A 25,239-nucleotide genomic window follows, 5' to 3' on the forward strand; every position below is an offset into this window, starting at 1 on the left:
GGTCATGCTCACTTCCCCATGCTTCCACAGGGTGCTGGGCAGGGTGGGGCCGTGTGAGGTCTGGGGCCCTGTTCCAATTGCTGCAGTCCCTTAGTGAAAACCATTGCAGAGCACTGTAGTGGCGTAGGGAAGGACTGGGCTGCCCCTCCTCTGAGGGGAGCGTGCAGTTCTGATGCTCTTTTCCTTCCCTGCAGGCATCAGCAACAACCAGCCCAATCAGATGCACCTGAGCTCCGCCGCGGCCCAGAGTCCCATGGGCATGAACATGCCAGGCCAGCAGCCCCTGTCCCATGAGCCCCCGCCCACTATGTTGCCCTCCCCCACCCCTCTGGGGTCCAACATTCCACTGCACCCCAGTGCACAGGGGACAGGAGGCCCCCCTCAGAACTCAATGATGATGGCCCCAGGAGGCCCAGACTCCCTGAATGCCCCCTGTGGCCCTGTGCCCAGCTCCTCCCAGATGATGCCCTTTCCTCCTAGGCTGCAGCAGCCCCACAGTGCCATGGCCCCCTCTGGGGGTGGGGGCGGGGGGCCTGGCCTGCAGCAGCATTACCCTTCAGGCATGCCCCTGCCCCCTGAGGACCTTCCCAGCCAGCCACCTGGCCCCTTACCCCCCCAGCAGCACCTGATGGGCAAAGGCATGGCTGGGCGCATGAGCGACGCATACCCACCCGGGGTTCTTCCTGGGGTGGCATCAGTGCTGAATGACCCAGAGCTGAGTGAGGTGATCCGGCCCACCCCGACGGGGATCCCTGAGTTCGACTTATCCAGGATCATCCCCTCTGAGAAGCCAAGCAGCACCCTCCAATACTTCCCCAAGAGCGAGAACCAGCCCCCCAAGGCCCAGCCCCCCAATCTGCATCTCATGAACCTGCAGAATATGATGGCGGAGCAGACTCCTCGGCCCCCCAATCTTCCAGGCCAGCAGGGGGTTCAGCGGGGGCTCAGCATGTCCATGTGCCACCCTGGACAGATGTCCCTACTGGGCAGGACAGGTGTGCCCCCACAGCAGGGCATGGTGCCCCACGGCCTGCACCAGGGGGTCATGTCCCCACCACAAGGCCTCATGACCCAGCAGAATTTCATGCTGATGAAGCAACGGGGTGTGGGGGGTGAAGTCTACAGCCAGCCCCCCCACATGCTCTCCCCACAGGGCTCCCTCATGGGTCCCCCACCCCAGCAGAACCTCATGGTGTCCCACCCTCTGCGGCAGCGCAGTGTGTCTCTGGACAGCCAGATGGGCTACCTCCCTGCGCCGGGCAGCATGGCCAACCTGCCCTTCTAGCAGGCCTCACTTGGGGCTGAGCTGGGGCTACTGCAAATATGCTAACCTTAAGTTTCTTCCCTCCAATGTTGGGATGAATGGCCTGGGTTTATGGGCGGGAGGTGGCTGGTGTGGGGAGTGGCATTTGTGGAAACCAGGTGTGCTGGCAGCTTCAGGGGAAGTGGCAGAATGGGGTCGGGGTGGGATTGGGGTTTGTTCCATTAGGGCCAACAGGACTGCCCCTTGCCCTCCTGATTTCTACAGAGCCTCAGTTTCCCCTTTATGTTTGCACCTCTCCCTCTTTCAGATATGCTTTGGGTCCTTAGGGGAGAAAAAGGATCTTCCACGCTGTCCTTGTGTGCGTCTTTCACCTTGTTAGGTGCTCTTGGGCTCCACGTTCGTTCTCCCTCTGGGTTTTCCTCCTGTCTTTCCCTGTCTCATTTCCTCTCCCTGCTGAGAGGGTTACCTCCTCTGCCTCCTTTGATTCCCCTCCTCTCCCACGCCCCCTGCAGGCGGCTGGCCAGGTGGGCAGGTGCCAGCGGAGCTGTAAATAGAGCCCTGCGCTTTTGTGCCGGTTTGTGCGTGTGCTGTATTACTGTGTTTTGATAGAAGTCACACAAAAAAGAGAAAAGGTTAAAAGAGACCCTTCCCCCTGCTTCAGATGATTGCCTCTTCCATTTCCCTGGACCCAGAGCCATGCAGGCCTACGCACCCTTCCACTGAGAGTACCATTTCTGTCCTCGCCACATGGTAGGATGACATAGACGCCTCACACTTCAGTTGATGTCAGACCACATAGGCTTCCACCTGGTGAGCCCTAGCAGGACTGAGACACCCGCCTCCGTGGTGGGCGCCTATCTGCTGCTGAGTGATATCCGGGGAGCAGATGTGCACATGTGCATGTGTTTGCCCTCACCGGTGACACCGTCCCAGCTTCCCTTTGGATGTCTGGGTTCCCCTGCTGCTACATCTTAGCCAGAACTTGAAGCTCTTTGCAGCCTAGGATGAGGAAAGGGGATGGAGGTAGTGTCTGTGTGGCCCCCTTGAATGGAGCTATGGCTACAGTAGCCCTGACCAGGTAACCTCTGGGTCCTGATTTCTAAAAGTCATCACTTGCTTCTCACCAAAGAAAGAAGGAACAGGGTTTGGCTGAATCAGTCGGTTTCCCTTCCAACCTCCACCCCTAGCATGGAATGATGGGAGTGCTGGGGAGGGAAATGGAGGGCCTCCTGTTGCCTTCTCTGTCTACCCACTCTGGTAAGGTCCCTCTGTCCAGGGCTGTGGGCTGTGTACCAGATCTGTCTGCCCACCCAGGTGCAGCCACTGCCTCTCTCCCAGTCCCCTGGTCCTTCCCAGGCAAGCTCCCCACTCGCCACTGGTCAGAGCAGAAGCCATACACAACTGGGTGTTTTGGCCCCAGGAGTACAAACTTCTTTTCTCACTTCCTTTCCTGCCTTGTAAGACCACAGGGTAGTTCCCTGGCTGAGGCTACTCCTGCCCTGCCTCCAGGGCCAAGGGCCATTCTAGACAGGGCGTCTTCTACCAAGGCCCTGTCCCCAGCCTTCCTGATCTGCAGGGCCTGGTTTTGCCTTGGCAGCTGTTAATACAAAGGGAATTTGTGCCCATTTCTCCGAGTCTGGTGCTGTCGTCTTGGTCCACCACCAGCCAGGTCAAGCACCACTTTACCATCCAGGGCTGGTTGTAGTAGGCTCCTGGCTCCCTCTAGTCCCCCTTTTCCCAGGGGCTATGACCAGGGCCTCTGTTGGGGGTGGAGGCGTGTAGAAATTCATTCTTCCTACCAGGCCCGCTGCTCTCCCTGCTCCCATCTGGGCCTTGGGCCCTCATGCACCTACCTAAGACTGCCCAAACTGTCCTACTCTGCTTCCTGCCCTGAGGAGAGGGCTCAGGCTACAAAAGGCTCCATACCTCTTCAGGTGCCCTCTTCTCCCACCTCCACACCAGCTTTCCAAGGTGAGCTCCACAGGCCAGCCTTTCCCCCTCCATCCATGGCCATACCCCAGCCATTTTGTATCATTATATAAATATATATATATATATAAATATATAAATACAATATGTGAAGACATCTTCTTGGTTTTTATTTTGAAACAATTTTTAGCTTGTTCTGGGGGTCTCTGTGCTGCCTGTACTGTATTGACCTGTTTTATAGGTGCCTTTTTATTAAAAAGAAAATTCAAGATCCAACCTCTTGCCTCTTGCTTTTGTTTTCTTCTCTACTGGAATGCTGGGAGAAGAAAAGGGGACCCTAGGGCATCTCGGTCATTCTGTAATGAAGACATAGTTTGGGGACTCAGCACTGATTTCTGTAGTCTGGGCAGGGGGAGGACAACTCGCTTGAGTGGCGCTCCCACCTCCAGATCAGTGAGGGGGCCGGGCAGGAAGGAGCCCAAAGCTGCCTACTAGGCCTCCCCCGCCCCAGCAAGCACAGAGCAGCTTCCTCTGGTTCCAAGTGAGCAGCCTCCTCTCATGGGCAGGGCATCAGCTTCCTGAGGCTTGGGGACTTCCCTGCCCAAGTCTGCTTCTCACATTGCCCTGCCTAAGGAGACACCATGGGAGGGGCCTGGATGAGATGACCTCTGGAGTCCCCTTTCAGTCTGTTGTTTTCCCTGAGGTCTCTGTTCTCTCAGCTGAGCTGAGGCCAGGACCCTTCTGCTACTATTGTTTCCATAGAATGTGCGTGCCTCCTTCCTTACCAGAACCCAAACCTGCCTGGGAGCTCTCCGTCCACCTCTCTCTGGCCTGTGGGGCCTGGAGAAGGAGTCTTCCCATTCTCCAAGGCTGCTGTCCTACTGGTTTGCCCCTACCCTTCCTTAGGATACTGGCTGGCCTTCAGGGGCTCCTGGAGCCTGTTTTTTCTAGTCTGGGATCTGGTAGCATGAGTGACCCAGTGCTGGTTTAGAAGGAGCCAGCACAGCAGTTTAAAGTAGATCTGTCTCAGCCTACTGCTCGGTCAACATGGCCACAGGGTTGAGGGCCTGGAATAATTTTTATGTTTAGGGGACTGGGATGTTGTAAGGCTGCTCTCTGCTGCCAGCTGGCCATCCCTCGGCCTAACTTCCATTCATCGCTTGGTGCCCAGCTTCTGATTTCACTCGTCAGGTGGCATAGGAGGAGAGGGGGCTAGCTGTGGTCATCAGCAGCCTTTAGATGATGGAGTGTATTCTGGGAAGAGAGTCTGGGGATAATACCCAAGAGGAAGATGAGGTTGTAGGCCAAGGGCATAGATGACTTTTTCTATGACCAGGGCATAAGTAAAGTTTCTTCTTAGCTTTGGCTGACTGGGATGAAAGTGCATGGGGGTCCTCTCAGCCCAAGGCAATGTGTATGCATGTGGTGCCGGTAGGTCTTTGGGCTGTGTTCCAAACCATTATGGATCCCAGCCTAGCCTGAGTACTGGAAGAAGAGCTGCAGGAGCATCTTAGAGATCTAGTTGTCCCTTGTGTGAATGCCAACCAAAGTAGTTTTAAGGTGCCAGCTCTTGCTAGAAGGGCTTCCAGCATCACCCTTTGCCCCAAGGAAAGCAGGAAAAAAAAAAAGTAGGGTTTCAGGACCTAGAAGGTAGTGAGGGAGGTAGCATTCTCTGACTCTGAGAGACTGCTCTTACGCCAGCTGGGCAAAAGCTGGCACAGGGAAGCCGGGCCAGCACAGCCCAGCTTGGTCAGAAGCCGAGACAGGTCACTTCGGAACTTCACACCAGCAAAGGTGTAGAGCATGGGATTGAGGCAGCAGTGGGCCAGGCCCAGGAATTCACACATGGTGATGGCCATAGGGAGATAGCCATTCAGTTCACAGCTATTGTCTACAGCCTTCAGCCTTGCCAAGGTGTCTAGAAAGATGACGATGTGGTAGGGTGACCAGCAGAGAAAGAAGATACTCGTCACCAAGATGGCCACCCTAACCGCTTTCTGCCGCTGAGGGCGCCGCTGAGCCTGGCACAGCCTGTGTACCACTCCCACATAGCACCAGCCCATCACCAGCATTGGCAACAGGAAGCCTCCAACATGGTAGAGGAAGCGGGAGGTAAACCAGGCGCTGGTTTCAGCTCGGTTCTCTTGGGAGAATGTGCAGCGTGGCAGGGAGTCATTGTTATGAGGTTGGCTGACCTTGGCAAAAAGAAGTTCTGGCAAGGCAAACAGGAAGCCGGCCAGCCAGATGGTCGCACAGGTGATATGGATGGAGAGGAGACGACGGTGGCGGTAGGCATGGACAGCGTGGACGATGGCTAGGTAGCGGTCCACAGCGATGCAGGCCAACAGCAGGCTGCTGCAGTAGAAATTGATCTTGTGCAGAGCAATCACAGTTTTGCAGAGAAAGGTTCCCAAGATCCAACCCACCAAGCCCTCTGCCACAGCAAAAGGCAGGATAAAGACCAGCAGGAGGTCAGCCACTGCCAGGTGGAACAGGAAGGTCTCAGTGGAGCTTCGTGTCTGCCGGTGCCGCTCCAGGATCACGAGCACCAGAACGTTGCCCATCATGCCCAAGAGGAAGATGAGGCTGTAGGCCACGGGCATGAACACGGCCTTGAAGGAGGCCAGCAGGGGCCCTTCTACTGTGGAGCAGAAGTGACTTTCCATGCGGGGCGTCTCCATGCTGTTATTGTAGATGGCTAAGTCATTGTACTGTAAGAACAAGGAGAAAGGGTGGTGAGGAATGAGGACTCTGCCTTCCCTCTTTGAGAAAAAACTTCACTGTCTTGTAGACTTTTCCTATCCTTCTAGGTTAACTGCTTTTGTCCCTGAGCTATTCCAGTTTCATTTGGTGTGTCTTTGAACAAATCATGCTCTTTACCAACTTTAAAATTTTTTCTAAAGTATTTTAATTAATTAATTAATTTTGGTTTTTTTGAGGTAGGGTCTCACTTTAGCCCAGGCTGACATGGAATTCACTATGGAGTCTCAGGGTGGCCTTGAACTCACGGCAATTCCCCTATCTCTGCCTCCCGAGTGCTGGGATTAAAGGCGTTCACCACCACGCCCGGCTAAGTATTTTATTTTTATTTACTGGAGAGAGAGAGACAGATAGAAAATGGGTGTCCCTGTGCCAGAGCCTCTCGCTGCTGCAAACAAACACCGGACCCAGGCGCCACCTTGTGCATCTGGCTTATGTGAATCCTGGGGAATTGAACCTGGGTCTTTTGGCTTTGCAGGCAAGTGCCTTAACCACTAAACCATCTCTCTAGCTCTGCTTTTCCAGCTTTTTTTTTTTTTTTAATTGGTTTTACTGGGCACATGCCTTTAATCCCAGAATTTAGGAGGCAGAGGTAGGAGGATCGCCATGAGTTTGAGGCCACCCTGAGACTACATAGTGAATTCCAGGTCAGCCTGAGCTAGAGTGAGACCCTACCTCAAAGCCCCCTCTCAAAACAAACTATATATATATATATATATATATATATATATATATATATAAAATATTTATTTGCAAGAAGAGAGAGAGAATGAATATGGTGCACCAGGGCACCTTGCCACTGCAAACGAACTCCAGATGCATGCACTACTTTGTGCATTTGGCTTTATGTGGGTACTGGGGAATTGAACCCAGGCTGTCAGGCTTTGCTTTATATATCTCCCATTCTCTATTTAGTTAGCTTTTTTTTTTTTTTTTTTTAAGCTGGGCATAGTGGCACACGCCTTTATGAGAGAGAAAGTGAGAGAGAGAAGAAAGGGAGAAAGAAAGATTTGGTACACCAGGGCCTCCAGTCACTGACATTGAACTCTATATGCATGTGCCACCTGTGTGCATGTATGACATTATGTGTTGTATCACCTTGTGCATCTGTCTTATGTGGGATCTGGAGAGTTGAACACTGGTCCTTCGGCTTTGCAGGCAAGCGCCTTAACTGTTAAGCCATCTCTCCAGCTCCCCTATTTGTTTTTTTTTTGTTGTTGTTGTTGGTCTGTTTGTTTTGGTTTTTCAAGGTAGGGACTCTCTCTAGCCCAGGCTGACCAGTAATTCACTATGTAGTCTCAGGGTGGCCTTGAACTCACAGAAATCCTCTTACTTCTGCCTCCCAAGTGCTAGGATTAAAGGTGTGTGCCACCACGTCCAGCCCAACTCTATTTGTTTTTGAAAGAGGGTCTCCCTGCGTTCCCTTGCTGGCATAGAGCTCTATGTATATCAGGTTGCCTTGAACTTGTGGTGATCATCCTGCCTCTGCTTCCTGAATACTGGGATTATAGATTATTAATGTGTTGTATCATGCCTTTTTTTTTTTCCCTTCCTTTCCTTTTCTTTCTTTTTAAAATTTATTTATTTACTTTTTGTTTTTTCGAGGTAGGGTCTCACTGTAGCCCAGGTTGACCTGGAACTCACTATGTAGTCTTAGGGTGGCCTTGAACTCATGGTAATACTCCTACCTCTGCTGAGTGCTGGGATTAAAGGCATGTGCCATTACATTCTGCTGTTTTAAATTTAACTTTTATTTATTTGAGTGCTGGAAGATGGATCCAGAGCCTGTGCATGCTAGATAAATGCTCCACCTCTGAGCCACATCCATATCCCACACTTTGGGTTGTTTGTCTGCCAAAGGAACCAATCTCTTACATACTAGGGATGAGGATGGAAGGAGATGCATGGTGTCAATGTGCTTTGATGACTTATCTTGTCTTTATGTGTCCTCGGGTGTGGCAGACTGCAGGCTCTGGGACTTGAGTCAGAACTGGCATTTGGGGACTGGATCTGGTTGGATCAAGGAGCTAACGTTCCCATTCTGAACAGAACAGCAGGCAGTAACAAGTAGGATCCTGCTGCTGGGGGAGGGGGGGATGGGTGGAGGCTGAGGTGGCTTGCTGACTGTCTCTAGATTTGCTCCCCTGTTCCTGATTGAAAATTAAGCAAATGGCCTCCCATCTGGTTTAATCCACACAAGCTGGAGGTATGTAACATTGCTCTTAGTTTACAGATGTGTCTTGCTAAAGACTAGATTTATCTGTCCCCAGAGTCAGTACCTCCACCACCGTGTGGCACTGTCTGAGTTTCCCTCTAAAGAGCCCACAGAAGGGCAGATGCATTGCTTCCTGCCACTTTCCATTCCGTATCAGATCCATAGACACAGGATCCAGGCAGCAGAGAGCCCAGAGGTGACAGTAAGACCGACAATGGGAGACCAGGCACAGGGGATCGTGTCTATTCCCAGTGAAGGGGGGTGCCCGCTATGTCTCCGGAAGTGCCCTCCTCCTCTCTCTGTCACTCCTCCTGCCCAGCACCCTAGCACTCAGGGTTTTTGCCTGCTAACCGCAGAGGAAGATACAGTGGCTGTTTTCATACCTTTCACTCACAGCTGCCCTGCACCTGTTTCTCCTCACCTCCCAGTTCTGTTCCTCACATCCTCCCCTGACCAACCTCCTCCCTGTGTAATGCAAAACCAATTACACCCAACTGACTGCAGGCTCAAAAGGCGATTGTATAAAAGATGGGATGGGATGCTCTTTTCTCCAGGATGTGTGTAATCTCATGTCGAACCCCTCAGGAGAAGGAGGGTCTCCTGCAAGCAGTGAGTACTTCATTGGTTGCCACAGTGAGTTCTTGCCATCCAGGGGTCCGCACTCACTCCCACTCACAATGGTATGAAAACCCCTTCCTCATCTGAATCTTCTAGACCCAGGAGCTGGTGCTCTGTGTGAAGTGGGGTAGGGCATACGCTGGTATAATGGCAAAACTATCTGCCATTCCTCCAGCATCACCCTTTCTGCCATCACCTTGGTCCTGCTTTTTTTACCCACACACTCAGGACTACAGTCTCTCTGTGGATACTTTCCCTCCAACCTCTCCACTCCTGTCCTTTGCAGAGGACGGGGAATTTTCTCATACCCAAATCCCATCCAGGAGCTGCTCAGGAAGTTGAGGCTGGAAGATGTTTTGAGCACACAAGTTTGAGATCAACCATCAACATAGCCAGACCCTTTCCCAAAAGCCAACCCAAACAAGGCAAAATAAATTTTTTTTTTTTTGGTAAGCCAGGCATGGTGGTGCATGCCTTTAATCCCAGCAGAGGTAGGAGGATTGCTATGAGTTCAAAGCCATCCTGAGACTACATAGTGAATTCCAGTTCAGCTAGAGAGTGAGACCCTACCTCGAAAAAGAAAAATTAGATCCTGTCATATCATTGTACTGCTTAGTCTTTAATGGTGCTCCATCACTCCATCACCTGTAAGAAGCAGTTTGTTTTTGTCATTATCTTTTATTTTCTTCAATTTCACATTCGATAGCAAAGCTGTTTTGTGATTTTTTTTTTTTTTTTGGTTTGTTTTTCTCACTGTAACTCAGACTGACCTGGAATTCACTACGTAATCTCAGGGTGGCCTAAAACTCACAATGATCTTCCTATTTCTGCCTCCCAAGTGCTGGGATTAAAGGTGTGTACCACCATGCCTTGCAATTTTATTTATTTATTTATTTATTTGCAAGCAGAAAGAGATACAAGAGAGGCAGAGAGAATGGGAATTCCAGAGATTCCAGCCACTGCAGATAGACTCCAGATGTATGTGCCACTCTGTGCATCTGTCTACGCGGGTACTGGGGTACTGAACTTGGGTCATTAGGCTGTGCAAGCAAGAGCCTTAACTGCAGAGCCATCTCTCCATCCCGTGCATATGTTTATTACAGAAGGATAGAGTAAGCAAACTGCTTCATACAACAAAATCCTACATGCACTGACAAGGAAATGTAGTTTATGGTGTATCCTCTTAGGAAGATATTTAACACACGTTCTCAAGTACAGAACCAATGGCAGAGGATATAGCTCAGTGATAGAACATTTGAGTGCAGAACCAATTTGCAGGGCATCCATACAGCATGAATGCCCAAGATGATATACAGATCACAGGATTTTCTGGGGCCAGGGCTCTAGGCTCCCTCCTTCTTGCCTTTAGGATGGAGCTCTTTACTTTGGACTCTGTGGTCAAAAACACATAGACACTGTTGCCGTCAGGTTCACATTGCTGGTAGAAATCATCTGATCAAGAGTAGCTTGTAGGAAAAAGAGGTTTATTTTGGCTTACGGGCTTGAGGGGGAAGCTCCACAATGGCAGGGAAAATGACAACATGAGCAGAGGGTGGACATCACCCTCTGGCCAACATAAGGTGGACCATAGTAACAGGAGAGTGTGCCCAACACTGACATGGGGAAACTGGCTATAACACCTATAAGCCTGCCCCCAACAATACACTCCCTCCTGGAGGCGTTAATTCCCAAATCTCCATCATCTGGAAACCTAGATTTCAGAACACCTAAGTTTATGGGGGACACCTGAAACAAACCACCACATTCTGTCCCTGGCCCCCATAAACCATCCATGATGTAAAATGCAATGCATTCATTCCAAATTTAAAAGTCTCCATATTGTTTTCAATCCCAATGATGTTCATACATCCCATAATCCAATCTTTAACTGAGTCATAATACCAAAAAATAACCTCAAAAAACCCATAATGGCACAGAATAAACATTCACACTGCAAAAGATGGCATCGGGCACAGCAAAGAATATGCAGCCAATACAAAATTTAAAACAACCAGGACAAAGATCAAACTCTGTAACTTCAAGTCCAACAGTTCTAGTCAGTGACAAATCTGCAAGTCATTGATAATTCTAACCAGCAACAAGACTCTGGTATTCCAATTCCACCCCTCCAGCTAGGCTACTCACAGTCCTGGAACACTTCATTGGGGCCAGCAGCTCCTTAGCAGCCATCTCGTGGGCCCAGCATCTTCACTGCAAGCCACGGTTCATCCTCATGGCCCCATGGGGTCTCTATGCAGGCATCCAGCAAACCCGCTTCACACTGCCTATGGCCATTTCCAAAATACAAGACTGTATTGCAAACTCAATGACCCTCTCTTTCCTGCATTTCTTATACTCCACAATACCAGGTAGGGTGCCAATTTATTAATCCAGGGGGGAATAAAGCAGACTTTGAAGAACAGGACACTCCTTGAGCACTCAGACCCCTCCAAAAGAGTCTACATTCTTCCTGTTGCCCCAACTCAGGTTAGCTGGTCCAGTCTCAATAGTTGTTATCTCTTAAACAATTTGCAGGTGAACAGGCAGCAGTTTAAGCCCAAAGATTTCATTTTTTCTGTGCCATATCCCTCTGCTCACACCAGTTCATTTCTATGCAAAGCAACCCTGCACAACTTCTCAGGACCCAGGCATAACAGCAAGCTTCCCACACAAAATGCTAGCCCAGTCCAGGCAAAGCTCTTTCTCACTCTCATAAGCCAAACCTCACAGTCAGTATTTCTTATTGCATTCAGGTCTTTCAACTCTGACCAGAATAGTCCATCAAGGTATACTTGCAGCATTGCAAGGCATCTCTTAGGCCAAGGTTTCAAATCCTTCCACATTCCTCTTGAAAATCAGCTCCAGGGCTGGAGAGATAGCTTAGCAGTTAAGTGCTTGCCTGTGAAGCCGAAGGACCCTGGTTCAAGGTTCCATTCCCAGGACCCACGTTTTAACCAGAAGCACAAGGGGGCGCACACGTCTGGAGTTCATTTGCAGAGGCTGGATGTCCTGGTATGCCCATTCTCTCTTTCTCTCTCTCTCTAACTGCCTCTTTCTCTTTCTGTCTGTCACTCTGAAATAAATAGATAAAAATAAACAAAAAAATTATTTTTAAATCAGCTCCAAAAGGCCAAAGCCACACAGTCAGGTGTCTAGCAGCAATCCCACTCCTCGGTACCACTTTACTGTTGCAGTCAGGTTCACGTGGCTGGTAGAAATCACCTGACCAAGAGCAGCTTATGGGAAAAAGAGGTTTATTTTGGCTTACAGCCTCGAGGGGGAAGCTCCATGATGGCAGGGAAAATGACAACATGAGCAGAGGATGGACATCAGCCTCTGGCCAACATAAGGTGGGCCATAGCAACAGGAAAGTGTGCCCAACATTGGCATATATGGGGCTATAACACCCATAAGCCCGCCCCCAACAATACATTCCCTCCTGGAGGCTTTAATTTCCAATCTCCAACATCTGGGAAGCTAGCATTTAGAACACCTAAGTTTATAGGGGACACCTGAATCAAACCACCACAGAGACATAGACATGGGCTAGGCAAGGTGATGCATGCCTGAAATTCCAGCATCCAGGAGGCAGAGGCAGAAGGATCAGGAATTCAAGGCCAACCTTGGCTACATGATGAGTTCAAGGTCAGCCTGAGCTACATGAGACCATGTCTCAAAGAAAAACAAAACAGGGTCGATGGAGGAGGAAGGCACACTAGGAAGGGTGTAGCTCAGTGGTAGCACATTTGCTTACTATATACAAAAACACCTAGTCTTTTGTTTTAAGGAAATATTTCTATTTTCATTTAAAAACACTAGACCTGTATGGTAGGATCTAAATATCTGAGAGGGTCTTTCTCCCAAGTGGGCTGAATGTGAAGCTCAGTGCTTGCTTACTGTACATAAGGCCCTGAGTTCATTCTCTCAGCACTGAAAAAATCATTTTCTCCAAAATGCATACTTCATCAAACCTTTCCTACTACTTCGTTGCTTTAGGCATCCTACATGCCAACAATGCCATTCTACCAGCTGCCACCCCTCCTTTGCACAGCTCTTGCTTTCTTTATATCTGCCTGCCTAACTCTTGCCTTTCCTTCAAGGCCTAATTCACCCCCACCTACCTGCCTACATCCTTCCTAGCCCCTTCGGCCTGGCATTGCAGCCTCCTTTCTGCAATTCCTGCTTCTGGGGCCTGTCTTTTTTTTTTTTTTTTCCCTCCCTATGGGGAGCTATTTCCAATAGAATTGTTGCATGCAGGTACTAGACTCTCACTGCAATACGGTGGGAGGTGGAGATGCAGGGCCTGGAGCAGGCAGGCAGCCAGACTCCACCCACTTTAGTAATGGCCAGTGTTCCCTTGCCCTAGGGAGTGCCTGGTCCGGAGGCCCTTCTCATGACCTGCTCTCATTCTAGCCCTCTAACGCATTTAGGCTGTTCAGCTTGTCTCCACAAATTCAGGTTTACAGGAAGGCGTCTGTTTCTTCCTCCATGACAAGAGGTACTGGTTTAACAAAGTGCTCAGAGATGAGGAAGATGAGAAAGATGAGAGGAAGCCCGTTTGGCACGTGTCAGCAGGAGGTGCCAAACAGACATTCTGGGGCCCGGGAGTGGCACATGTTAAAGCCACTTCCCATACACAGAGAGTTGGGCACTCCCCATCCCCCGGACCATGGAGAGAAGCAATAAGGTAAGGTAAGGTTGGCTCTGGTCCAGTGGTAAGATGAGGAATTAGGTAGCCTGAGCACAGTGAAGCTTGTTTATTGAAGGGAGCTCCGCTGGCCTCACTCTAGGCAGAACACAGTGTTGCCGACAGGGTGAATTCATTCTTTATTATGAAAAATAGCAGAAACCTTCATGTGCATCCCCACCGTGACAGCAACGGGCGACGGTACCCAGATGGGGCCACATCACCATGTGGCTTAGGCAGGCACCCAGCTGAGCACAGCCAACATATAGGCCAGGGATTTGTGTCCCACATGGAAACTGATACCGGGAATGGAGCCTGGGCACAGAACTGGGAATGTTGTTAGGAAATTTCTGTGAGCACTGGAATAGGAGGTCCTGGTGATGGGAGTGGGGTGGGGAAGATGAGGTGAACCGATTCAAAGTACTTCACACAGTGTGGAACCCACAAATGTGCCTTTCCCTCCATACAAGGCCTGGTTCCCTCCCTGGACAAATAAGGTCTCCAAGTCCCATATGTCTTCTCTAAATAACGAAGCGGCCGCACGGCTCCAGGCTGGCTGGCGTGTGCAGCTCCGAGCTAGCGCTTGCTGAGAGTAGGTATATGTTTGTGCGCATGCGTGTGTGGGGGGCGGGGGTGTCTTGGCCATTTCTCAGGGATCTGGATTCGTTCCTCATTGGTATGCATCTGTCTTGGATGGGGACATGGCTGGAGGATCATGTCACTTTGAGACAATTCAGAGTTCTCCATAAGCTGGGACCAGGGGCCCAAATTCACCCCAGACTGGGGTTCAAAGCATCAACTGTCTGAGTGTGGTAACATACCTGTAGCCCTTACTACTTTGGAGATTTAGGTAGAAGGATCCTTTAAACCTATGAGCTTGAGACCACCCTAGGCAATATACCAAGACTCAGTTATTCACACACACACACACACACACACACACACACACTTATCCAGGAACAAGTTAGGGAAGACCAGGTGACAGTCACTAAAAGGGAAGATTCAGGGGTTTGTCACTTGAAAGATGAGTTATCAGAGGGATGTGATTGACAGAGGGCTGTGTAGTTACCTTCCCACAGATGAACAGAAGCCTTCAGCGGGCTGCGGACACCAGCTCAATTTGGTGCTGACCAGGGTGGCCACTCTGCTGAAGGATTGGGAACACCCCACCCTGGAAGGGCATTTCCAAGTACTGGGAATGCAGGGTCTATGGGAAAAAAAAAAAAGTCTGGACTGTGTGGAAACTGTCCTAAGGATTGGAAAGGGCCTCTGGGCAAGTGGCCAGGACTGGACACTGGTGTGAGCCTCCATGAGCAGACCAGGAGGGTTGGACAGAAGTTATGGGGTTGCTTCATCCAATGGGGGGGACAACTTTCTAACAGGCACAGCCATCCAACAGTGGGAAGGGGCCCTTGAGAGGAAGAGGAATGTTTGAGTTCTTGTGCATGGGAGAAGAGTCCTGCCTCAGGAAAGAGTCTGGATCCTGCTGCCTTTAAATGCCTCTCCCTCCGGCTCATTGATACCGTGATTCTGTGTCACATGCTGCCCTACGGGAAGCGGGAAGGTTGGACTGCTTCTCAGCGTGGTCTTTGTCTAGTTCATCACCAGGAGCCTTTGCTCCTTTAGCCTGTCCAGCAGCCTGACTGCTTCCAGGTCTGAAGGAGGGGGAAGGGGAACCTGCCCAACACATGGCCCATCCAGGCCCAGCCCCAGTCCCCACACTGTAAGCCCCAAATCGTGCTTGGTTTCAGGGGGCATCTACTGGTGGCACATGCCTTTAATCCCAGCACTCAGGAGGTAGAGGTAGGAGGATCACCATGAGTTCGAGGCCACTCTGAGACTCCAGAGTGAATTCCAGGTCAGCCTGGGCTAGAGTGAGACCCTACCTTGAAAAACCAAAAACAACAACAAAAAAGTTTTTATTTATTTATTTTTTTCTCTTAGCCAGGTATGGTAACACATGCTTTTAATTCTAGCACTCAGGAGGCCGAGGTAGGAGAATTGACGAGTTTTTTGTTTTGTTTTGTTTTTTGTTTTTCGAAGTAGGGTCTCACTCTAGCTCAGGCTGACCTGGAATTCACCATGCAGTCTCAGGATGGCCTCAAACTCACAGCGATCCTACCTCTGCCTCCCGAGTGCTTGGATTAAAGGCATGTGCCACCACACCCTGCTCTCGCTGTGAGTTTGAGGCTAGCCTGAGGCTTCAGAGTGAGTTCTAGGTCAGTCTGGGCTAGACAGTGAGACCTTGCCTCAAAAAAAAAAAAAAAAAAAAAAAATCTTAGCCAGGCCTGGTGGCACATGCCTTTGATCCCAGCTCCTGGGAGGCAGAAGTCAGAGGATCGCCATGAGTTTGAGGCTACTCTGAGACTAAAAAAGTGAATTCCAGGCCAGCCTGGGCTAAAGTTGAACCCTACCTTGACAAACAAAAATTTTTTTTTTCTCTTGTTATTTGGACATAGGGTGTCATTAAGTTGCCTAAGCTGTTTTTGAACTCACTCTGTAGCCTAGACGGGCCTTGCACTTAAAATATTTTTTCTTTTGTTTATTTTTATTTATTTATTTGAGTGAGAGAGAGAGAATGGGCACTCCAGCCACTGCAAACAAACTCCAGACGCGTGCGCCCCCTTGTGCATCTGGCTAACATGGGTCCTGGGGAATCGAACCTTGAACCAGGGTCCTTAGGCTTCACAGGCAAGCGCTTAACCGCTAAGCCATCTCTCCAGCCCTGGGCCTTACACTTTAGTTCCCTCTACCTCAATCTCATGAGTAGCTAGGGTTACTGTGTCACCAAACCCTGGTGAAGTTCTATCTCCTTTTATGTTCCAGTGTGGACATTCCCAGCTACCGGTCCGGAGCAGAGACAATAGGACTGGTTAGGGTAGCATTCCAACCTTCCGTGGCTTATGGGGGAGAGCCTGTGGCAGTGATTCCGGGCTATGAGTGTAGATGTAATCCTGCTACCTCTCAGGCCACTGGTTCCTCAGAAGGTCCACACTCCCTAGAGACCATGGGAGACCCTGGCTTGTCATTTGTGCCATCCTTTCCCTTTCTTCCACTGCCCACTTTTGGGAGAAAGCCTGAGAGACCTTTCATTCATCTACATCAAAGGGTTTGGGGCATTAGGAGCTGCTAATACTCTGCATGTAGTTGTAGTATTTATTTATTTAGAGATTGGATCTCTCCCAGGCTAGCCTTGAACTTAGACTGGCCTTGACTGCTTGACCTTCTTGCCTTAGCCTATTGAGTCCTGGGGCTGTAAGAAGATGCCACCAGACCTGGCTCTGTGGGAGACTTTAAGCTATTCCTACCTCTGTCTATCTTGTTTGTCATTAACTGTACTTTGGGGACAGTCATATAGTCAAGGCACATACAGATGTATTTCCTATCAACCTCTTAAAACCATCTTCTCAGATAGTACTAATCTGAACTATTTTTTGTCTTATTCCTGTTCTGTTCTGATTTTGCATTCTGAACACGTGGCAACTCTATCATATTATCTTGCCAAAGGAGTAGGGTCAGACACAGTCTATGTCTCCTCTCCTAGGAAGGTGAAGAGGTCCTGAAATAACTTTGTGATCTGTATGATGGAACCTTGATTTCCCTCCAATGATGAACCCTTCTAGTCTGGCCTCAGGCTTTTTCCCCCATTTCTGCTACCTCCAGGCACCCTTCAGTTGAGGCTTCATCCACTGGGGCTCCTGTGGGACTTTTGGCATAGTTAGAGTTGGGGGGCCCTCCCCTTCCCCTAGGTGAAACCCAGAAACAGCCCAAACCAGTTTTGGTTCCTCTTCTTCATACCTCCTTTCTACGGTGTGTGTGGCCAGGCTTCACAGCCTGTGATGCTCTGGTCACACTGCGGTTACGGTTCCTACTGATCATCAGTAGGGAGGGGTTGGGGAAGCCAGGACCTGGGGCTTGGGCCAATTTCACCCTGTTCATGACCAGCCTGTATAGACGCCCCAGATCTGGCCCTGGTCTGTACAGGGGTACCCAGCCGAGGAGTTCTGGCTTGAGGTGTGACATGAAGCAAGGTCTTCTCTAGGTCTGCCTAGACCTACCTTCCCAGCAGGGTGACTCCCTAGCATGCCCACTCTGGATACCTGAGTCTGTTTTTTTTTTTTCCTGGTTCTTTAGCCATCTAGAAACGGAGTTTTGTTTGTTTCTTTCTTTTTTTGAGGTAAGGTCTTGCTCTAGCCCTGGCTGCCCTGGAATTCACTATGTAATATTGGGTGGCTTCAAACTCAGTGATCCTCCTACCTCTGCCTCCTGAGTGCTGGGATTAAAGGTGTGCGCCACCATGCCTGGCCATCTAGAAGTATTTTTTGCATCCTGCACTCATGAGACTTTGCTGCCCACCTTAGACAATCAAGCATTTAAGTGACCAAAATTGATCTTCAGGTTCAAGAGGACAATGCGATGGCTGGCGCTGGGCTCATGTCCAAGGAACCCATTTCTGTACCCAGTGTTGCAGTGCAGAACCTAGTGAACTGGAACAGTGGGCCAGCGCTCCGTTTCGACAGGAGCAGGGAGGAGAATAAGAAGCCAAAGGAAGGGAAGAAGCTGGGCTGACCCCAGAGAAAAATGGCAAACTAATCCCTCAGCCGCGTCACAAGTGGGGATTAGGAATGCAGTTTTGTGGTGCAGCACTTGCCTAGCATGCACGAGACCGTGGATTTCAACCCTAGAGTCTCACAAATGAACCCTAAAGCCACCTTATTGAGAATCCAGGACATATCAGGTTTCTTTCTGCTTGTTTTGCCATCTCAGAGCATCTGTGTTATGACAAAGTAGAATAGTTTGCTTAGGCTCATGGCCCTGCGGGGGGCGGGTGGGGCAGAGGAGGACAGTCTGTGTTCTGGAGGGGACATATGGGGTACATCGAAGAAGGACCTGAGTGGAAGCAGCTAGGAAGGCCCTAGGACTTCTGGTCCCCTGACCAGACCCCGACGAGAGAGTCCAGGAATGTTTACCTGCTTAGCCCAGGACCTCTGCTTGGGCATGGGTTATGAAACAAGTTGCTAAGTTTCTCCCCCTGGAATATAGGTTTGTTTCATGTCATCAACATGTCCTGATGTCCCTCTGCCCCTACAACCACCTGTCTGTAGTAGGTCACGCAGTGAATGAGGCGTGCAGTTAGGGGAAACTTTTGAGATTTCTCAGAAGCCAGGAACGCCAAGTCTCCAAGTGGTTACAAAGGCATCCAACTGGGTCAGGCCTGGTGGTCAGCTTGAAGCTGCGGGCAGAAGATACCAAACTAAACCTAACCAGGGGTGACCACCAGCAGAACCAAGGGAACATTTCACTTTGTAGGACAGTGATGTTTATAGTCTGATCTGGGGTAGTGCCCATATCCTGTGGTTAGGCTTGAGGGTGGCACCTGGGTAGTCTTATAGAGCCTGGACTTAGGCTGGGTGTAAAAAGGACCTCATGCTTAGTTTAATCCTGTGCTGTTGCCATCTTGAATTTTATTTTATTTATTTTTATTTTATTTTATTTTTTGAGATAGGTCTCTACATCTTTCTAGCCCAGGCTGACCTCTGGAATTCACTATGTAGTCTAAGGGTGGCCTCGAACTCACAGCAATCCTACTTCTGCCTCCCGAGTGCTGGGATTAAAGGTGTGCACCACCATGCCCGGCTAAGGCCATCTTGAATTTTTGGCTTGTACGTTTGAGATAGATTTCTCTATGCAATACAGGTTGACCTCAAACACCTGATCCTCCTGCCTCAGTCTTCTCAGTGCTGAGATTGCAGATAAGTGCTGACATGTCCATCTTTGAAATGGTTAATTCTTTTTCAACAAGAAGCCTTGCGTTTTAATTTCGTATTAAACCCATACACTGTAGCAAGACCTGAATATACATATGGGTCAGACAGATGAACTGATTCTAACAGAGGCTGGATTGAAAAGGCCAGACTTAATACGATGAGATCCCACTCCACTGGAACTTGGGCAAAAGAGAAGCAGTATACCCTTGTAAGTCTGGGAACATGTCTGGAGTTAGAAAATAGACTCTGGGGGCTGGAGAGATGGCTTAGTGGTTAAGGCACTTGCCTATGAGGCCTAAGGACCTAAGGACCATGGTTCATGCATATGGAGTTTATTTATTTTTATTTATTTATTTATTGTCAGAGAAAGAGAGAAAGAGAGAGAATGAATAGGCATGCCAGGGCCTCCAGCTACTGCAAACAAACTCCAGATGCATGTGCCCCCTTGTGCATCTGGCTAATGTGGGTCCTGGGGAATCAAACCTGGGTCCTTTGGCTTTGCAGGCAAGTGCCTTAACCTCTAAGCCATCCCTCCAGCCCTGGAGTCTATTAACAGTGGCTAGAAGTGCTGGGGTGCCCTTTTTCTATCTGCCTCTTTCCCTCTCTCTCAAATAAGTAAATATATAAAATAAAATAATTTAATTTAACTTAAAAAACCCTAGAATTAGAAAATAGACTCTGGATACTGGGGTGCTAAAGGGAGTTGGACAACATCTTAGGATGAATCTAGGGCAGGAAATCTGGTAAGAGCCGGGGTATAGAACCACCATGATCTAGCCTAGAATACAGCTCAGGAAGTTTTTCCCTCAGAGAGAGAAAAAAGGCCATGATGAAGTTTCCAGGAATCCTGGCAATCCATTCTTGCTGCCAGTACCGAGGAGCCCTGGGGACCTCTGGTAGCCACTCTCCATTCACATCCTCTGGGAGTCTGGTGACAACCAAGCCACCTGAATTACCATGCTTCACTGGAGGTACACAGGTGGCGAGCATACCAGGGACTTTTTTTGTTCTTTTGTTTTTAGCCCACCCAAGAAACCCTTCCAAGAATACCTTATCTCTAGAGGTACCTGTTACATACAGCAGGTGGCTAAGACGTACTTTACGACACTTCTGGAATTAACACAATTTGGCACTGTCAGCTCCCAACTTTGTGGCCCACTGGGATCTTATTCCTTGCTACTGTCTGGTTTCAGTGCTCTCTCCATCTACTGCGTAATCATTGTTTAATAGCTTCCAGTGAGTGGCTAGTTTCTTCTTGGTTTAACCATAAGCTCGGTCTCTCTCTCTCTCTCTCTCTCTGTGTGTGTGTGTGTGTGTGTGTGTGCAGGCCAGATATAGAAGCTGGGAATTTTCAACCCATGAACCCAGAGCTCACTCAGCTAATCCAGCTAGCCACTTTGCTCTAGAGATCCTCCTGTTTCTGCCTCCCAAGCTCTACACTGAACCATCAGTCTAGCCCCTGGACCATAAGCTATTTGAGGGCAAAAATTAAGTCTTTGGCATCTCCATCCAACCTAGAATATTATGCCTTCATGATATAATCCCACAGTAAGAAATGAGTATATGTATACACATGGAGGGAAGAAGGGAAAGGAGAGAGGGAGAGAGACTCATGTATCCTCATATAACCCAGACTGGCTTTGAACTTCCTATGTAGTTAAGGTGACCTTGGCCTTGAACTTCTGGTCCTCTTGCTTTTACCTTCCAAGTGCGTGTACCACCACACCTGGTCTGGACGGTGCTGGGAACCAAACCCAGGGCTTCAAGCATACTAGGCAAGCAATTGACCAACTGAACTACATTCCCAACGAACAACGACTAGCCTCTTGATGTTTAGACATCAAGAAAATGCTTTGCTGTACAGTCTCTTATTCAAACCCCAAAAAGATGAAGAGAGGATCCCTATTGAAGAACAAAGAGGCAAAACATTGTGTTCCCCAAGTCTGGGGATGGGTACAGGGCATGATCCTGTGCCTCCCACCTTCTTCGGATGCATGTTGATTGAGGGCAACAGCTTTACTTATCTGCTAGGATTGGAAGTGGCAGGTGGGTTCTACAGATCGCCAGTGGGGACTCCCAAGACATCATCTCCTCTCCCCGGGAACAGAGTATTTAGAATTTGAAGCCGAGCCTGGGCAACAGGGAAACGGCATGTGCCTACTCACCAGGTCTTCTAGGTTGTAGTTGGAGAGGTCCAGGGTTAGAGGGTAGTTCATGGCTGCAGCGTGGCACCAGGCTGGTCACTGTGTGATGCGGAGGCGCTCTGGGTTCGGTGCCTGTGGAGAGGTGGCAGGCGTCAGCAGCAAATTTAAACAAATGAGCTGTGTGCCGTCTCCTGGGGCTGCGTAGGACCTGCTGCTTGCTTTACAACTCATCATTTTTTTTTTCCACTGGGTCTTTTCTGTTTTTTTTTTTTTTTTTTGAAGAAAAAGGGAAAATCCCCCACAGCATGAATGCCAGTCAAGCATTTCAGCGTCTTTCCTGCAACTGTTATGTCTCTAGGGGCTGGGGACCGGGGACCAGGGACGGGGCACTGGGGAAGGTCATCTTCACTCCTGCTCTCTGGACCTCTGTGAGGCACGGATACAGGAAACTCCCCACCAAGTGAGGCTAAGAGGAGAGCTTTTCTAGCATTCTCTCCCCACTCCACCTCTAGATCTTCACCTTCCTCACCAATGGGATGACCAACCATCATTCCATTTTGCCCAGAACTGAAAGAAAGTCTCTTGGGCCAGGCGTGGTGGCGCACGCCTTTAATCCTAGCACTCAGGAGATGGAGGTAGGATTGCTGAGTTCGAGGCCACCCTGAGACTGCAGTGAACTCCAGGTCAGCCTGGGCTAGAATGAGACCCTACCTGGGAAAACCAAAAATTAAAAAATAAAAAACAGGAAGTCCCTTATCTTGGGAAACCCCTCAGTCCTGAGTGAACCAGGACATTTGTTTGACCTGTATGTATTGTCACCGCCATCTTTTTTCTCAGGCAGGGGCAAAATCCCTTCTCTTTTCAGCTCAATTTTGGAAGACATAAGTTAGACTTTTTCAATGAAAACATTCCTAAAATGGAACTGGAAGACAACAATGGTATTGCCAAATGAAAGCACAATATAAATTCAGTCACAGGGTCATTTTCTTTTATTTTTCCTTTTTTTTTTTCCTCCCCTGAGATAGAGTTTTACTCTAGCCCAAGGTGACCTGGAATTCATTAGGTAGTCTCAGGGTGGCCTTGAACTCACAGCGATCCTCCTACCTCTGCCTCCCGAGTGCTGGGATTAAGGGCATGTACCACCATGCCAGGCTCATTTATTTATTTTTTGCTTATTTGTTTTTTTGATGTAGGGTTTCACTATAGCCTAGGCTGACCTGGAATTCACTATGCAGTCTTAGAGTGCCCTTGCATGCCAGGTGATCTACCTACTTCTGCCTTCTAAGTGCTGGTATTAAAGGTGTGTGCTACCACGCCTGGCTTATTTTATTTTAATTATTTGAGAGAGAGAGAGAATGGGCACACCAGGGCCTTTGGCCACTGCAACAAGCTCCAGAGCATAAGCGACCTGAGCATCTGGCTTAGGTGGATCCTGGGGAATCAAACCTGTGTTCTTTAGCTTTGCAGGCAAGTATCTTAACCGCTAAGCCACAGGCAGAGTTTTATTTAAGTCTAGCCTAGATTAACCTGGAGCTCACTTTACAGCCCCAGGCTGACCGGGAATTCATGATACTCCTCTTAGCTCAACCTCCCAAGTACTAGGGTTATCGGTATGAGCCATCACATATCTGAGTCATTTTCTGACTCAAAAATAACAGTGTTCCACCTACAAATGAACTTGGTTTGACACATAGATTAACATTATAGACTGCCTGGCTAGAGAGAACATTGGGGACCATCTAGACCAGCTCCCCACCTCATTTTTACACAGGAGGATCCTATAGCCCGGAGAGGGAGAATAATTTACCTGTGATCCTACAGCTCCCCAGTGGCAGCTAACTTGCACCCAATATTCCTGAACCCCACATTCAGCATCCTCTATTCCCCAACTGGCTGCTCTTATAGGCTCACAGTCCCCTGGCTCTGTCCTGTCTGCAGGCCTCTTCTTTTTATTTTTAATATTTTTTTATATTTATTTGAGAGCGACAGAGAGAAAGAGGGTGTATTAGTCAGGGTTCTCTAGAGGAACAGAACTGCTAGAATGAATTATTTTAAAAAGGGGATTTATTGGATCAGCTTACAGTAGTCCAATAGCAGTTGCAGTCCCGAGATTCACCGAACCTGGTAGCTACTCAGTCCTCATGGCCAGATGCCTCAGCAGTCCCGACCCGGCACTGCAGATGGTGCTGGAAAGCCTGGAGGCTTCCTGAGGAGCCCCTGTGTTTCGATCCACGCGGGTTTGCAGATGATGCTGGTCTTTAGTCCGTAAGGAAGGGCTCTTTTTACCCAGAGCTTTCTTATATCAAGTGCCCCTCTGAGGGGGGAGCCCACTCTGGGGGAAGTGCTCACCCTGGGGGAAAGACTTCCTCCTTTAGTTGATCCTTCCTAGAAGCGATCTGTGGACTACTAAACAGATCAAGTTGACAACACCTTAACTATCACAAGTCCACCCCTTGTCAACTTGGCATCAAATCATGTCTTCTTACATCATACTTAATTTCCAAATGAAAACAGTGACAAGCTCATAATTTTGCCTAACATGCTATAACTATCCCATGTACAACCGGAACCGCAAAATCTTCCCCCCAACACAAAGCTTAGTCTCTAATATGATGGGTCTAATATAAATTCAACAGTTAGCTAATGATATAATCATAATATTGGTGTAGATACATACAGACACTCTGTTATTAAGGCAGGGCAGAAACATTGCAATCACAGTCCTGGTTTCTGTAACTGGTCACGTGGCCTTAGCTGGTATTTGTAACTGCCTTCTTCTACTACCATTCTGTATTTCCTCCACCTTCAGCAAGCACCTCAGCAGGTCTTGGTTCTTTACCTGGAGGGGTAACCCATACCTTCATTCCTGAAGTATCTGGGCCATTTATCACACTACTTCTATTGGGTTGTTGCAGTCGTCCATTGACTTTGACAACAGGACATGGTAACACTAACAGACGCCATAAAGGCTCTCCTGCACTCCAGGCATACTCTTCCTTACCGCCATTGTGGAGGAGCAGCCCAATTTCCCCCTGGTAATCTGGATCAATCACCCCTGCAATCACTGTAACTCCTTTCTCAGCCTGTTCACTCAAGGGCATTAGGAGCCCAAAGTGACCAGGGGAAAGTCTTAGCTTCCAGTTCAGTGGAATGTTCTTTGTGTCTCCTGAAAAAAGTACTTCCCCCTCTGGGACCAAGACATGTAGTCCAGCAGAGCATAAGGTTGCAGGAACAGGAAGCAAAAATCTAGCTAATGGGTCACTTGGGGTGATGGTAAGTGGGACCATTCCCATTTCCACCCCTTGATTCCCGGACCCATGAATTCAGGCTATAGGAGAAACAGTACCATATACAGTATGCTGATTCAGAGCATATACAGCCTGCTGGAGGACACTCCCCTAGACCTCCAAGCTATTGCCACCTAGTTGGCGCTGTAGCTGTTTCTTCAAAAGGCCATTCCACCGTTCTATCAAGCCAGCTGCTTCAGGATGGTGGGGCACATGGTAAGACCAGTGAATTCCATGATCATGAGCCCACTGCCATATTTCCTTGGCAATGAAGTGAGTTCCTTGGTCAGAAGCAATGTTGTGTGGAATGCCATGATAGTGGATATGGCAATCTAAGCCCTTGGATGGTAGTTTTGGCAGAAGCACTATGTGCAGGAAAGGCAAATGCATACCCAGAAAAAGTGTCTATTCCAGTAAGGACAAAACGCTGCCCTTTCCATGATGGAGGAGGTCCAATGTAGCCAAACTGCCACCAGGTTGCTGGCAGGTCACCCCAGGAAATACTATCGGGGGCTCAGAGTTGGTCTCTGCTGTTGGCAAATTTGGCACTCAGCAGTAGCCGTAGCC

The 25,239-nt window shown here is 49.1% G+C and overlaps 2 protein-coding genes across 4 annotated transcripts in view; one reads left to right on the forward strand and one right to left on the reverse strand.

Moving 5' to 3' along the window:
- The window catches only part of Bcl9l (BCL9 like), a 29,923-nt gene extending 26,454 nt beyond the window's left edge, over positions 1–3,469 (forward strand). For all 3 annotated transcript variants that reach the window (XM_004667323.2, XM_045144868.1, XM_045144867.1), the window contains one exon: positions 195–3,469. In XM_004667323.2, the coding sequence (XP_004667380.2) occupies positions 195–1,285 (1,091 nt within the window). In that variant the 3' untranslated portion in view covers positions 1,286–3,469. The remainder of the gene's footprint in view (positions 1–194) is intronic.
- Positions 3,390–23,502, reverse strand: Cxcr5 (C-X-C motif chemokine receptor 5). Its single transcript, XM_045144869.1, has 3 exons — positions 23,467–23,502; positions 21,407–21,517; positions 3,390–5,904 (listed from the first exon to the last, which is right to left on the reverse strand). The coding sequence occupies exons 2-3, from the start codon at positions 21,455–21,457 to the stop codon at positions 4,837–4,839; spliced, it is 1,119 nt and encodes a 372-aa protein (XP_045000804.1). The 5' UTR covers positions 21,458–21,517; positions 23,467–23,502; the 3' UTR covers positions 3,390–4,836.
- Positions 23,503–25,239: the final 1,737 nt, after the last annotated feature.

This window comes from Jaculus jaculus, chromosome 3 (assembly GCF_020740685.1).
Source record: "Jaculus jaculus isolate mJacJac1 chromosome 3, mJacJac1.mat.Y.cur, whole genome shotgun sequence".
NCBI classification, from domain to species: Eukaryota; Metazoa; Chordata; class Mammalia; order Rodentia; family Dipodidae; genus Jaculus; species Jaculus jaculus.